Source organism: Camelus ferus, chromosome 11 (genome assembly GCF_009834535.1).
Source record: "Camelus ferus isolate YT-003-E chromosome 11, BCGSAC_Cfer_1.0, whole genome shotgun sequence".
Taxonomy (NCBI): domain Eukaryota; kingdom Metazoa; phylum Chordata; class Mammalia; order Artiodactyla; family Camelidae; genus Camelus; species Camelus ferus.
The window spans coordinates 4769138-4785668 of NC_045706.1; the positions used below are offsets into that span (position 1 = coordinate 4769138).

At 49.0% G+C, this 16531-nt stretch overlaps 1 protein-coding gene across 1 annotated transcript in view; it reads right to left on the reverse strand.

Moving 5' to 3' along the window:
* Nucleotides 1–16531, reverse strand: part of DOCK1 (dedicator of cytokinesis 1) — a 484302-nt gene that overhangs the window by 87322 nt on the left and 380449 nt on the right. Inside the window, 2 exon segments of the mRNA XM_032490663.1 lie at nucleotides 6664–6764; nucleotides 12906–12984. Of these exon segments, the coding sequence (XP_032346554.1) occupies nucleotides 6664–6764; nucleotides 12906–12984 (180 nt within the window).

Below are 16531 nucleotides of genomic sequence, written 5' to 3' on the forward strand. Positions count from 1 at the left end.
CAGCGAGGAGGCCAGGGGCCCAGAGGAGGTGAGACTCGGTCCCAGGGGTTAGACTGTAACTTACAGACTAACTCAAGCTTTAAAGACTCTGCCAACCACCAAGCAATTCCTCCTCATCCCAGGAAGGTATCTCTTGAAAAGTCCGCAAGGTGAACACTAGGCTGATGGTCACCAGTGGCTGCCCCTCTCTGGCCCCTGCCTGAACTCCCTCGCTCTCTCAGGTCTTACAATGATTCTCCATTCAAATTATACCCCGAAGCTCAGAAGGAGAAAGTGCAGGGGAGTCTCGGCACTGTTTGGGTTTGGATCACCAGGAGTGACCCGATGAATGTCTCAAGACATACAGTGACCAGAGCTGGACTTTTGTCCAGAGCTGGACTTGACTGGGAGGCCCAGGAGGAGTGGGGAGCAGGCCCTGCTCCCTGGTCTCTGTGCGGCGCCTCTGCTCACGGTGCCAGCGGAGGGTGGGGGGGTGGGCAAGGATGCCTGGGTTATATTTTTCAGTCACACATTACTCTTGTTCATGTGGAAAATGACATGTCTTCACAGTATTTGAGAACAGGGGATCAGCAAAGATCTGAATGCATATCCCTCATGAGAGGCAGGCCTCCCGTATAAGGCTGCTAAGAACGATGTTTTCATAGTCAAAGAAGACACAGGTGCTCGAGGCTGGTGCGAAGGTCACAAGAGGAGAAAAGCGCTGGGAGGTGAAGGGCAGGACCGAATCTTTTCAGCAAGACTGATCTTTTCTCTAATGTTAGTAAGAAGGCAGCTCTGACGAACCCCTACACGTCTCAGCGTAATCCCCAAACAGAGTTACAGCTGTCACAGGGACTTGAGAGGGATTCCGGACCATTTGTATTTCTTCTCCCAAGGAGGGGAGAAAAGGCAATGATGGAGAGTATCTGGCTACTGCGCTAGCTGGAGACAAGTCCAGAGCCGGCGGCAGCCTTGGAGATCATAACCAAGTTCACCCCTAGCAACTTCTAGTCAGGGGAACTGGGCTAGTCCTGGAGAGAGAAGCGGAATGACATGGCCAAGGTCACGGGGCAAGGAGAGGAGAGACTGCACGTCCTCGACTCCCAGATCTGTGCGCTTCCCCCAGAGCACACCCCTTGAGGACCAGCAAGGGCAGGCTCCCACGATGTCACGGCACAGCACTGCGTCTCCCCTCCCAGAGTCTATGTGCCTCATCTGATTCTCACAGTGAGACTAGGAGGGGACGAGGGCGTTCTGCAGGCATCCTCCCACCAAGGAAGCAGTGATTCCTGGCGGTGAAACGATAGGCCTGTCTCTGCAAAGCTGGGGTCACCTGGCGCTCCCCACTATGCCCTGCTCACCCAGTGAGTGAACACCTTCAAACTACCAGCCCAAGGGAGCCCCCACGAGACAACCTGTAGACAGCCCAGGCAAATCTCAGATCCCACATCCAGGCTTAGAACTCTGACCCCAAATAGCAGGAATCTAGTCTCTGAGACCTTCTCTCAGCACCTAGTTTCCTGAACCTTTACCCCAAGAAGCAGAAAACCCATGTCCACCAGAGACAGCCCAAAGTTGAAGGTAAGGCCAACCTGAACCCAAATCTGAGCACACTGAGAAAGTTGCCTGACCACTCTCGCCCTCGGTCTCCTCATCTGTCATACTGGGATAATGATGGTATGATGCCCATCTCCCAGGCTTTGGTGAGAATGAGGAAATGTTGCCCTTGTCTGTCCTCGCAAGCAATGAAGCCAGCCGGGGTCCTTCCATTAAAAGTTCAGACTGGGCCTCATCACAGCATCCCCTCACGGCTGCAATGATCATTTAGATTAATTTGTTCAGAGTACATTACTCATTGATTCATCAGGTACTGAATACTTACTCGAGGCCACACACAGAGCTAATATGGGAACATGAATATGGGAATATGAATATTCATAACGTGTCGAGAATAGGCAAGACCCACAGACCTTGGAAGGCTGTCAGCTTGGTAGTAGAGATGGACATTAAACAATCACACATACACATATATGTATATATCACAATTTTTTTGACCTAACCCCCTATGCCTGTGAATGTGACCTTATTTGGAACAGGGTCTTTGCAGATGGAATCATGTTAAGATGAGGTCACGCTGGGTTGGGTGGGCCTTAGGTCCAAGGACTGGCATCCTTACAAGGAGAGGGAAACAGAGACACAGGCACACAGGGAAGAAGGCCACGTGAAGGGGGAGGCAGGGCCCGGAGGTACACAACCCAGGAGCATCCAGGATGCGGCCACCAGCAGGAGGAAAGAGAGAAGAGGTCTCCCCTCTGCACCTCCCGAAGTAACCAACTCTGCTGGTGCCTTGATTTTAACCTTTGACATCTGTCTATAAGACAGTGCACATCTGTTGTTTCAAGCCATTTACTTTCTTTGGCGATGACTCTAAGAAATTAATACAATGGCCCATTAAGTTGCTTTCCTGGCCCAATAAAGGGTTGAGATGCACAATGTGAAAAACGCTATCTTAAGGAGAGAGAATAGAACGAGAAGGCCCAACAGCAAGACTTGAGGAGCTCCACCACGTAAGGGCTGGATGGGGGAGCCTGAACCCGACAAGGGAGCAGAGGGGCCAAAATGCCAGGAGGAAAACCTGGAGTGGGGCTCTGGGAGCTGAGAAAGAGCTGGAGCCCTGGGGCTGCAGCCAGAGCTGGGAGCAGGTTGGGGTGAGGAACGGGGAGAGGCCTGCAGGTAGCTGGAGGGAGATGATGGGTGAGGTGAGACGTTTTTATTTTTATGTGAAGGACTGATAAGTTCCTGGGAGGTGGGAGGAGGCAGGACCCCAAACACCACTGATGGGAATGAGCCTTATTAGACACAGGGGTCTGATATGTTCTCCACTGCATAAAGCTTTATCACATTCAGTAGACTACAGCATCACTAAAAGAGGCCGTGGTATAGATTTACAATGGAATACTACTCAGCCATAAAAAAGAATGAAATAATGCCATTTGCAACAACATGGATGAGATTATCATACTAAGTGCAGTAAGTCAGTCAGAGAAAGACAAATATTATGTGAATCTAAAAAATAATACAAATGAACTTACTTACAAAATAGAAACAGACTCACAGACATAGAAAACAAACCGACGATTACCAAAGGGGAAACGGGGCGGGGGAGGGATAACTTAAGCATATGGGATTACCAGATACACACCACTATACATAAAATAGATAAGCAACAATGATTTATTGAATAGTACAGGAAACTACAGTTAGTATCTTGTAATCTAGAATGGAAAATAATCTGAAAAAAATATATAATTGAGTCAGTTGGCTGTCCACCTGAAACTAACACAATATTGTAAATCAACTATATTTCAATTAAAAAAAATAATACACCATGATTAGTGCATGTGGGACACAGCTTGTCCAAAAGGACCCTGGCACAGGTCACTGCTTGTTGAGTCTGTCTCCCTGGGTCCCCTTCTGACTCTTAGTTTGTAGGGAATTTGCTTGGGATAATTTGATCCTCTTGAAAAAAATCAACATAAACATAAACAAACATGGTGAAGCCCCTACTCAGATGCACTCGGTTGGATCCATGGACCTATAGCAGCAGACAGGCTGACGCGGAGGCAGCCAGAGGCTAGTGTACAGGTGGGCATCACTCCACTTTCAGACCCCAGGGCCCTGTCTCTAGAAAAATAACCACCTGAATTATGCTCCGCTGAGCCCCAATCAGCACCCAGCCCCACTCGCTCAGACTAGCGGGGCTCATACCCGCGTCGGCGGGCCCCTCGCCCTGCCTCAGTCCAAGTGCTCCAGGCCCAGCCACTCACTTATGCTTCACCCACCAGCATGTCTCTGCGAGTAGAGCCGGCTGTGCCCCTCAGAACCCGATGTCCCCTTTGGAGACTGGCTGCCTGCTGACATGGGGCTCAGTCAGGCAATCTGGCAGACACCCACCCAGCTGCCTTCAGCACCAGCCCAAAGCCCACGCTGATGGCCTCCCGGGCTAAGTCCCACACGCCCACCCAGTGAGCACTCACGTTCCCCTCCCAACATTTATTTTTGCACGTCTACCTCCCCCCATGACTGCGAACTTCTTATCTTGGGGTCCCTAGCACCAGGACCTGGCCTGAGTACAGAGCACACTTTTGAACAAATTAAAACATTTCTAGGCACTGGGAAAGTTAAGCATTTGGCTAAGACGGTCTTCTAATATAATTTACGTAGATTTTGCTGTTTAGAAATTAAAATTGCACGTAGCTTATAAAGTGTTTAACGTAAAGCAAGAAGCATTAAGAATACAACAAAGACAGGTGAACCCGCCCCACGTCCTGGCCACTCACACGCATCTCACGCCCTGGAAACACTTTGTCCTCAGCGGTGGCCACCCACAGAGCCTGCGCCCTGGGGCAGCGCCCCTGGGGCTGCACAGGGGATGAGACAGTCCTGCCAGAGTCTTGCCAAGACAACTTCTGAAGTGCTTGGCACTTCTCTCCTCGGGGGAATCCGCGAGAAAATTTCAAAGGGAAAATCCTGACTCTCTTACCACCAGGGTTGTGAGAAAGAATACAGAAAGAGGGGGAGATGCCAGCCGGCTGTGCTTAATTTCCCCTGGCTTTGAAGCTTCGGAATGCACAGCTCGACGCGGGAAGCCAATGTTCCCCTCGGCGGCCAAAGCCCTGTGTGGGGAACGCATTTATTGGTGTTGCTTTAGCTTAGATGTTAATATGCTCACACCAACAGGAGAAAGGGCCCCAGAGAGAGGGCCCTGCCCTGGCCCCGAGAATGGTTCTCACAGTCAAATGGTTTTCTTCTACAAAAGGTGAAGCTCTTTCCAGGCAGATTTCTGGCTTAAAAGCACTTCTCCACAGGCCTCTCTAAGGGTAGGATGCACCGTGAGCTTGGCAAAGGAAGGGCCCCATCCTTGGCTGGAGCTGGCTTGGATCCCAAACTCACCACCCCCAGGAGGCCCCGCACACAGGTGGGCAGGAGAGTCACCTGCTGCCTGACGGCGTGACCAGGGCCCAGGCCATCGGGGCCGCAGACAGGACTGGGAGTCCGCGGCGGTGCTCCCAGCGCGCGCCCGGCATTAGTGTTCCCACTACAGACAACCTTCACCGTGACAGCACCTCATCAGGGACAACAGCCACGTAGCCGTCCCCAACTTCCTGCCACACCGAGGGGATGTGAAGTCCCGCAGAGTGAGAGCATCCTCGCTGAGCCAGCCCCCGGAAGGTGCAGCCTGGACAGTCTGTCTCCAGAGCAAAGGCACGTGATAAACCCCACTGGCTCCGCAGTGGGGAGGGAGGGGGACACTGCCGCTGCTGCTGCCGCTGCCCCGCGCCTTCCCTGCTGTCACCTGTAGGCAGCCACTGGGACCACGCCACTCTGGGTGCATTTCCCTTTTTGAACAATGACCACCTGCCTACATCGATGACCAGAAGACTTGAGGCTTTCAACTGTGGAAGCCTAGAGGAAGATGGCCAGGTGAACGCCGACCTGACTTAGACGGGCTCAGGGAAGGACTGAAGGAAGGTTCTCGAAGCAGCACAGGTGAGCATCTTGGGCTCAGAATGACTCAGCGTGTGACACTGGCCAGGTGACTGTTCACTATGCGTTTCACCTCGTCATCCGGAAAATAAAGATAAGAAGACAGCCTCCGGAATAGCTTCGGTTTTTGTCTGATTCCAGGTGAAAAACACACTTAGAAAGTCACCGGCAGGTGGCGCGTGCTGGGTAAATGTTTGCTGAAAGAATTCTTCTCCCCCGCGGACAGTGCGCCTTTGATTTGGCCTGCAAGTGAGACACATGCTCATGGGACATGAGGAGGGCTGCGCAGCGGTCACCTTCTGGGATGCCCTGAAATCTCGAACCTCGGAGACAGCAGGGGGCTGGCACCACCTTGGACCCGTCCAAGTAACACGAGGGGATTACAGAATGACAAATAGGGACCCCACAGCAATGCAGGGACAATCTGAGAACCCTTCTCCAGAGCACTTATGAAAGGGGCACTCAGAGAACTAGAAATTAGTGAAAGGGAGGTGGGAAGAGAGAAGGCAGGGCCCTCCGAGGGCCCAAAGCTTGGGAAGAGACCCAGGCCAGAGCTCTTCTCCTGAGTCAAGTCCAGGGGCTGTGTGGGATGCCGGGGGAGGAGCCCAGCCGGGATCTTGGCTTCCCTGGAGCTTCTGAGAGGCTTTTAGGACAAGCGAAGGGCTAGTCAGGCTGTTCAGATCGCCCACCTGGAAGAGGGGAGGGATGGTCCCTTGCAAAGAAGGAACCCCATACAGCCCTCACTCCGCAATGAGTAGTTCAACCACGCCACTGGTGCTTCCATCGGAAGCTTCCTCGGTCGAAGCAGCACTGGAGAACGAAGCAACGAAGTAAACCACACGCCGAGTGACGTCAGCACACCGCACCACGAAAGCAATTCTCTCCCGAAACTCCCACGCTGTGTGGCCCTAACAGTCTTGAACCACACTGACTTGGAACCCACCAGAAGGAATCCTGCAATTTCAGATCTTGATTCATGGGTTGGAAAAGGCAATACTCAATTCATGAGTTGAAACCACCCTTTCGTTACACCGTGATTACATCTCAACTTACACCCAGTTGGCTGAAAGGCCACAAGAAAGCTGTGCTAACAGTACTGCGGGTCCCACCCGTGACGTCAGGGCTCCGTGGACTTACTTGTTGAGGATTTTGGCTCTCTTAGCACTTGAAAAATTCTCCAGTTGCAAGGACTCTTGAGTCAGGAAAGCGACAGCCAGGTGAAAGTAGTTGTTCCACAGCTGAAAACCAAACAGGGAGATGCTAAGTGTTGAACCGATTAATACAGGATCTCAAAAATGCCCTGAGATGTTTATCATTCGCCTGCATCCACACCTGAAATGTTATGATGGGTAAATTTCTGGAGTCATGAAATGAATACTCGCTGAGTATGTCCATGTTTCAGACCAGGTAAAGAAAATTTAAATGAAGACAGGCTTCTGGGATCATGAATGGGGACTTTTGTTTGCTCATTGGTGTGCAATAAACGTCACTGGTGTGCACCTCGCTGCCCGTGGGAGAAACCTGGGACTCATTCCGGGATTTGTCCTTGGCGGCCTCCCATCATTTCAATCAGCAAGTCCTTCTTTCTCCTTCTCCATCCCTCCCGAGCCCACCCACTCCGTCTCAGCGCCGGGATATCACACAAGCGAGGTCAGCATCCCCCTCACAGACCAGAGCAGCCGGCCTCCTGTCTCCCGCCCTGGCCTGGTCCTCTCAAGCCCACTGTCCCCGGCCCGGCAGGGAGGGAGCTGACACCATCTCAGCCTGCTTAAACCTCTTCAGGAACTTTCCAGGCTTCCGTGCTCAGAATAGGCTTTGAAGGCGAGTCCCGTGGCCTTGCCCCCCTCCCTCCCCATCTCAGCACCCCCATCCACACTCTGCACCCCTGCCTTCCCACCAGACGGTTGATCAGACCCTTGGACCTTTGCAGACGCCGGGCCCACGTGCCTCTCCTACACCTGGACTAGGTGTATTTGCCACCTCTTTGTCCCCGCAGCACCTTGGTCTGTTCCTACAGGGACACGGATCACCCCCAAATCGCCCTCTCTTTCGACGCACAGTGCGAAGGGTGGGGGCCAGACCCCAGGCCTGGCACAGAGCAGCGGTCCCTCAGTCATAACTGGTATTTGAAGGATGAGCCCGTGGGATTTCTCAAATGCAAATTAAACTCTACGGACACCTCCTTCGGATGGCTCCCACCACCTGCTCCTTCTCTCAGGGGGTGGCACCCACGGCTGGGACGTGGGGGGAGCAGGTGAGAGACAAGTGGGGAGACCCCCCTCCACCCCGGGAGCTGCAGAGAGGGGCTCATTACAGACACTCCCCCCCGACTATCATTGTGCCACAGGACATTTTGAAGGAAGTTTCACCTGCCCCTGGTGGGCAAGAGCCTGGCAGTTTCCAGCCCACGTCCAAGCTCCCAGGTGCTTTCAAAGCCCTTCGGAAGAAATCTGTGGGTGTTGATTGTCTCATTGACAGAATAGTGATATTTATTCTATCAAATGAGATAGTTACAAAGAGTTATATGAAAATAACATGTTCACAATGTGATCGGTTCCCTGAGAAGTAAGTGGGCATTTTAAAGCCTGGATGCAGCTACGACTGTGCCAGGCTTCATTCATCCAGGCACGTTCTTCAGGAGGACAGCCACTCATCTGATGCCGCAGGACGAACCAGGTAAGTGCCAGTCCTCCCCTTTCCCAGATGCGGTTCAGAGACTTGCCCCAAACCGCAGAAAATACGTGATGCAGCACAGGGGGCTCCAGTGGGCCTTCGGGGATGTCACAGGCCACACGCCTTCCTAACCACAAGATGCTTTCTCTTTTAGGCCCCTTTACCATAGAACGGGGGGCTCACATCAGTAAAGTATGAGTTGCTTCTTTTGTTTCTGGAACTAACACCTCCCACTATGGCCGTCCATCCCCTAGTGACGCCCCACCCTCACTGCATGGGCAGGGTCACCACTGGCCACTTTCGGGTCAGGGGCAGGACTGCAAGCAGGACCCAGATGTATTTTAAGCATACCTGCTGCCCATGAAAGCAACGTTAGCACAAACAACGGAGCTGTCTGTTTTAACGCCAGATTCACGTGCTTCCTGTTTCTCCTCTTCATTCACAGGGCAGCCAGGACGCCAGCTGAGCCTGGGAGCCTAAAAATCCTGCCCGGGAGATACTGATGGGAACAGGGTGGTCAGATGCCCTGAGGAGGGACGTTCCCTCAGTGGCCTGCATGCCTGGGGACACAGAACGTCCACCTGTAAAGGAAGACCGGGACCCACAGGAGATTTTATTTCCTTAGGAACGAGGAGGCTGTGTTGTAGGCACCTCAAAAAATCTCTCGGCCATTGTCAGAGGCAACGGGGCCCCCGGGAGGTAGAAATACATCACATCACGACTTCTGTGATGTTCTTCCTAAGGGCACAGCCTGGGTCTAAGCACTAGGGAACATGAAACAGCCCAACTGCGGGGCCGTCTGCAAAGCCAGGCCTGTGCTCTGCGGAAGCGCAGCCCAGGACGGGACGCCCAGAGCGAGGAACCGCTCTCGCCTGGAGGAGACGAGAGACACGCAGGACGGAACGGGGAGCGGGGTGAGCAGGCAGAGCACAGAGAAGTTTTAGGGCAGTGAAACTATCTGTATGATACTGTGATGGTGGACGTGTGTCCTTGTAACAGTTGTCCAAACTCAGAACGTCCAGAACATCTACAGTGAACCCGAATGCAAAGCCAGGACTCCGAGTGAGGATGGTGTGTCCGTGTTGGTCCCTCAGCTGTAACAAAGGTACCACCTTGTTGGGGCGTGGGGTGGGGGGAGGCTCTGTGCTGGAGGCAGGGGGCGTGCGGGAAATCTCTGTACCTTCCTCATAATTTTGCTGTGAACTTAAAACTATCATCAAAGAATAAAGCCTTTAAAATCATATAAAAATACAAACATTAAAAAAAATGGAGATATGAGAACTAACGGACTTGGGTGACGCTGACCTGTGAAGGAGGTGCCCGGGACAACTGAACTTGAACACGGTCTGAGGACTGGTTAGGAGTTATGACAATGTGCGTTTCCTGAGGGCCTTGCTTGTAGGAAGTCTTCACTACAGATCTGAGGAGGTGACAGGAGTCAGAAGTGGCAGCTTACTACGAGAAGGTTAAGAAGAAAAGTTCTTGGTCCTGTACCTGCCGGAAATGAGAGGTGGACTGAGGAGGGACAGAGGGAAGCAGAGGGGACATCACAGCCCACAGGGAGGAGCAGCTAAAGGAGAAGGATGTGCTAGGGGAGAGAGCCGTGCAGGAGACACGAGAACGTCAGAACACAGAATGCACCTTGCTGGAGCAGCCACTGCCTGGCGCACACGCTGAAGGCTGCTCGGCCCTAGGGCACCCCAGCCTCCCGCTGGGGGTGGCAGGCTGAAGCCCTCCAGCGTGGGACAATCAAATGCATTTCACACTGGCTAAGAGACAAGGACCACAAGAGCTCATCGCAGTATGTGGGTGGGTGTGCATCCAGAGGACGGTACCCATGAAACAGTGTGCAAGGGCAGTGATAACCAGTAAACCCACACTCATAGCAGCCACACCTAAAATACCCACAATCCACCAGCAGGCGATGGGCAAGGCCTCCGTGGACAAAACGAGAAACCCTAGTGAAGGACACACACAAAAACACACCTAAAGATTCCTGTGTGGGGTGGAGAAAAATAAATGCTGCTAAGCAGTCCCCCAAAGGCCGTTACATTTTCCTCACAATTATTTATAAATCCAATAGCATCCCAATTAAAATAGAAACAGCATTTTTTAAAAAAGTTTTAATGAGGTGATTTTGAATTTCACCCGTGAGGGAAATACACAAAGAGAGTCAAGATAATTTTGCAAACGCACAGTAACAAGGAAGTCCTGGCTCTATCAGCTGGGTATAAAACCAGTAGGTCACAATGCAGAAAACAGCTGAAACACACATGCATTTGTAATTATGGGTTTTCTCAGCCACATGTCAAAGCACTGGGAGAGAAGAACCTACTCACAAAATAACGTGGGCAAAAGTGAAGTTAAACTCTGACCTCTAACACTAACTGTATAAATCCCAAATGGATTAATTATTGGAAAGTTAAAAAAAAAAGAACTATAAAGGTATTAGCAGATACTAACTACATGAAACAAACAGTGAAACTGAAAATCAAAGAAGGATTTGTCAAATAAAACATAAAACCCAAAAGCAATACATGAATAGGCAGCTTTGACTACAGAAAAACTAAGTATTTCTGTATGATAAACCTAAACCCACCACTAGGCTACATCAAGAATTTCAACTTACAAAAAAGTACGATAAATAGCCCAAGAGAAAAATGAGCAGAGGAAATGATCAGACAGTTCATCCTAGAAATCCACACACCAGTAAGTGCTCTCAACCCAACTAGCAATCAGAGAAACACCAACAAAAATAAGAAGCAACAATTTTAAAGAAATTGGTTGGGAGAAGATGCTAGACAATGTCTGCTCTCAGAGAAGGCTGGTGAGATTGCAAATTGCTGGAGCATTTTAGGAGGGTAATTTATCAGTGTCCATCAACCTTGAAATTTCTTACCATTCAGCCTGGTGATTATGCTTCCGGGAACCTATTCTACAGCGAAGCGGCACCGAGATGCCCGTGTCACACCATGTACAGAAGCGCCGCGTGTAAAGGGGAAAAACTAGAATAGCACGCGGAAGTTCGCAGGAGTTGGTGCTGGTGCGTTTCTGCTGCGGACTGTGACGGCACTGAGCGACACGGTAGGTGCCACCCAATTCACGGGAAAAAGCCGAAAGCAAGCAGGTGCAGGGCCAGGTCCAGGTCCAGCTGACCCTTGAGCAACTTGGGTTTGGACTACTCGGGTCCACTTACAAGTGGGTATTTTTCGGTAGTAAGTGCTGTCCTACCACACAGTCCGCGGTTGGTTGAACCCGCGGATGCGAGGAACCATCAATACGGAAGGACTCACTATAAATCATACTTGGATTAACTACTTTCCCTAAACCTCTCCCACACTGTCCAAGATCAACTGTAAATGCTTAAAGAAGCCTCAGGAAGAACAGACAACAATTAATTACACGTCACCCGACGGAAGGGAAAAGGGTGAAAGGGTGGGAAGGGGTCCTTCACATTTTATTCAATGTGCCAACTTACACAGCATAAACATTTGATGAGAATGTATCTGTGTGTTAGGATATGTGAGAACAAACATTAAGCAGAGAAAATAATACAAAATTTTAAATTGTGAAAAATAATATGCCCAGATACATGGTACCTGATATATTATTATATAAAACAAACATTGGGAATTTAAAAATGATAAAAGAGGGAACTATATTCAATTTCTTACAATAACATCTAATGGAAAAGAATCTGAAAAGAAAAAATATGTATGTATATGTATAACTGAATCACTTTGCTGTACACCTGAAACTAACACTGTAAATCGACTACACTTCAATAAAAAATTAAAATAAAAAAATGATAAAAGAAATAAGGGCACTGGCCCCTAAGAACTTAATGTAATAAACTAAGGCTCATAGTGGCTATAAAATTTCAAAAGACAATGAAAAGGGAAGGCAGATGGGTGTGTAAGTTGTGTTATCTGGTAACCTGTTTTTGAGCTGGATGGCCGTCTAGGTGCACATAAATTCTTCTGGCTCCTTCTCAGTGAGCAATCCTGCCCGGGGAAACCAACTCCTCTGCACCGGGATGCTTTTACTTGCAAGCTTTAGTAAACAAAACTAAGTAATAATGATGATGACAAAATCATATTAGCAGAAATGTACCCGCAGTACAGTATGAGAGCCACCAATACCAGATACACAGCAAGAAATCATGCCAGGCAAAAATCCGTCCTTACCGCAAACACACGCATGCACTCTGCAAACACACAGCCCTGGGTGTCGGCAGGGTGGGACGTTCTGCTGGGCGAAGGCCACTTCGGGTAGCACAAAGCTGGGAGAGGATATATCGGGGCAAACTGAGTTCTACAAGCAAGCTGGGCTCAGTGATGCAAACCCACCTCCCCTCCTGGGCTAGCCCTTCGCTCTCCACACTAGGACGGTCTGAGACAATCTTGGCAGCCACCCCTCCTGTGAGACACTGGCGGCCTCCCAGCTCAGAGCATCCCTACTTGTCACTCTGATTCAATACTTTCACTCTGAGACAGCTCCGTCGCCTTCCTTGCTAAACAGAACACATATCCCAAAGACATAATTTTCAATCCTCGGGTTCCAATAGCACATATTGTAAATTCCATTTCCACATCTTAGATGGGAAACCAACTAAGCTCAAGGATTAGAAAGAAAAGAAATTGGCGCAGACTAGCAATTTGTTTTAACATGATTTCGACAAACGTCGTGTCTACCTCTTCTCTTACCTGCAGCTCAAAGTTGGCTTGATCCAGAAATTTTTTGTTCAGCATATCTGCATACTGATTAATCGCTCGCAGGAAGACTCTGAAAGATCAAGAGAAAATTACATAATTACACACTTCTGCTCCGGCACTTCTGTAGGTTTGGCATTTCAATTAGCTACAATCCGAGACCGTCTGGAAAGTAAACTCTCTAAATCCCATAAAAAGCTGCGAGGTTTGGCCAATGACAAGCCCAGAGATTATATGCAGATATTCTCCAGATTAATCAAGGAAGTGAGTGCAGGGAGCATAAAAGATACAGACCAAAATAACAGCATCTGAAAGCAACACATGAAAAGTGTCATAACAATAGTCCAACTTTAAAAACAAAGAAAAGGTGCAAGTTAAGTCTTTTTTTCTCATCTATTATTAAATTGGTCTTTGCTTAGTTGGCTTTTTAAAGTTAAGCATTTGAAAGTGCTGTTCCATGCCCCCATCAGGCTTGGAACAGTTTGGTGAAGCTTGGAAGCATGGCTGATGCCAGTATCATTTGCCCAACGCTCCAAATGCTAATTCTGGTCACTGTTTACTTGTTCAAATAAAATTTAAAAAAAAGCTTTAGTAGAGATAAGAATGATTAGACAAGAATTCTAGCAGGAACTTTATTCATTGATTTCATTGATCAATCTTAAACAAGCAGAACAAAATATCACCTCTTCCCATATGTTGCCCTTTACTTTTCTATGATGGAATCTGCAACCTGGGGCTGTCGTAAATGACTCCAGAGTACTAAGCCTTTCACAAGCTTGCTCCTTCAGTAGATTTGTTTTATTACTCTTGAGTGTGTTTACAATAATAAAGCCTAGTCCAGACACTTCTTTTTAAATGACCCTTCTCCCTTTGCACAAAGGCAAGATGCAAAGAATGAGCATTAGGTCACAGATAATAAACTTAATTACCCTTCTGTTTAGGCAGCAGGAAACAGCCAGAGAGTGTAAGCACAATCTAGGTTACTTACTAGGAACTGGTACTCTCTGACAACCTGACCGCTTTAGCTATGCATGCCTGGAGAAGCTCCCCAGCCCTGACGGTCCCAGAGCCACTGAAGGCCAGTCAGCCTGGGAGGAGGGAGAAAGGGAAGGTCCAGCCTGGGAGGATGGAGCAAGGAAGGTCCAGCCGGGGCTTTAAGGAGGTCCCCAGCACCACCTCCCACCAGAACCTCCTGCCCGACACCCGCTGTCATCCCAGCTTCCCTCGCATTCTGCTCGAAGAAAGAGCATTTGCAAGCATCACTTCACTGAGACCTCTCAGTGGGATCCAGGACCAAAACGAGGGTGACAAATGGCCTGTGCAGGAGTTCGCTATCCTAGTCACTGAAGAAAACCGTAGCCAGAGTTATTTGAATTCTTCCCCGAGGGTATTAAGAAATCACCGGAAAGGAGGAATTTGTGTTGTAAGTGACTGTGCACGGAGGGACAGGAGGACCCTGGCCTTGACCATGAACCAGGAGCAGACTGGGCAGCAGGATCTGTCAGCCACAGGGCTGCCGGATTTTGCCACTACTGGATGTCTAGTTAAACTGGAAAAATAGCTCTTCTGGCTGAATTCTGTAACTTATTGAAAAAAAAAAAAAAAAGCTAAATATAGTGAAATAGAGTAGGGCCCTCTGGGGCCTTCCCAGGACAGACCCCCCCTCCCCCCGACCACCCAGGTCCTCCACCTGCCTCTTGTGCCTGTATACATACACACATGTATACCATATGCTGTCACTAGTGTGTGGAATTTTAAAAAAAGGACACAAATGAACTTACCTACAAAACAAAAACGGACTCACTGACATAGAGGACTTATGGTTACCAGAGGGGAAAGAGGGTGGGAAGGGATAAACTGGGAATTTGAAAACTGCACCTCTTGGGGAGTGATGGAAATGTCAGCCATCCTGACTGTGGTGGTGGTTCCGTGGGTGGATACATCTATCAAAATTCATCAAATTGTACGTCTGAAATATGCGTAGAACTATACAGGGGCCACACCACAGTAAAGGTGTTAAAAAAAGAAAAACTTTACTGAAAGAGTAAGTTTCATCAGCGAAATAAGAAAACACAGAAACAAAGGGAAATAGTGAAGTGAGACAAAACGATTGTTTAGTCATTAAACGAAGGCAAGGACATCTAGTTCCGCCTCAAGGGCTGTAGATAACATTCTGAGCCCTGTCCTTCGAGCTGTTTTGTAGATATTGAAATCCCCACCAGGTGGGAAAAGTTAACTACATGATGACCAGACTGCAGCCATGACGGAAGCTGCCACAGTTCCAGGAACTGGCCTCAAAAAATGGGAACAAACCGACCCTGAACTGAAGAGTAACTGTACTGAAAACAATCAGGGTGATGCTGCCCAGATGACCGATGTCAAGATGACTGTCAGAGCTGTCTGTGCCGTTCTGCACGTAGCAGCGCCCCCTCCTTCTGCACACCTGAAAACTCCCCTTTTAAAAGTTCTTCCCACTGATCAGCAGTGGGGAATTGGCCTTTGGACTCAAGTTTGCCTTCTTCCCTGGTTGCCGGCCTCTGGAATAAAGCGAACTTTCCTTTCTACCAACACTTGCCTCTCGAGTACTGGCTTTTGAGCAGTGAACAGTGGAACTTAAGTTACAGTAACATTTACAGTATCCTGACAAATTCATCCAGGACCAGGACTAGATCCAGCGAAAGCCTCGTATGTACAGGTCACCTGGAAACCCGAATCAGCCATCCAGCCTTGGCCTGTGGTCACCTGAGTCATGTCCTGCCCTCAGAAGAGTGGGATGCAGGGCTCAAGAGAAGATGCTCTACCCCATCCACATGACCCTTGGCAACCGAGTTCAGGTAGCATCTGGGTCATGCCCTGCCCTGACCCCGGTAACCAGAGGAGCTCAATGGCCACTGTGTCAATGGCCACAAACACCCTTTTTCCCCTTAACTTTTCCTTCAGCTTTGAACTTGGTTGTTCATTACAGCACCCCAGGGTCCTCATGAGCTTTAAATGTCATGAGCCCCGCCCCCCAGCCTCTATGACAAAAATGATAAGTTCACTTGAACATGCATTATTATTACAGGCTAATTATCTTGCCTCCAGATAACACCCAAACAGTTGCAATATGCTACTTCTAATTAAGCTCTGGAACAATTTCAGCTAGTTAAATAAAGATATTGCTCAAAGTGACTTAAAAAAATATGCCACGCTGAAATAATATGAAGGCAAAACAAAAACTTTTTAATTAACAGACAACTAAGAAGGACCAGTGCTGAGAGAGATTCTATCATTTAGATTCATTATAAATTTTTTTAAAAAGCCAAGATTAAAAAAAAAAAAAAACAACAAACAAATAACACAGAATGCGATTTGTAGGGGGAACTAAAGGGAAGATCAAATAAAAACCTTAATCAGCGCTGCAAACAACGCTGAGCCACTCAGTCTCCATGCAGCAAGGACCCTCTGCCACAGAGCCACCTGGGACACAACGGACATTATCTCCTACCTTTCACACTTGATGGGATTCAAAGTTTAGCAATGCCCCAAGTCCACGAGAAGATAAATCAATTAGCTAGGGAAAAAAAGGCCAGAAACAGAGGCTAACTTTTAGGTCAGAACATTTAATAGCTGCTGTAACT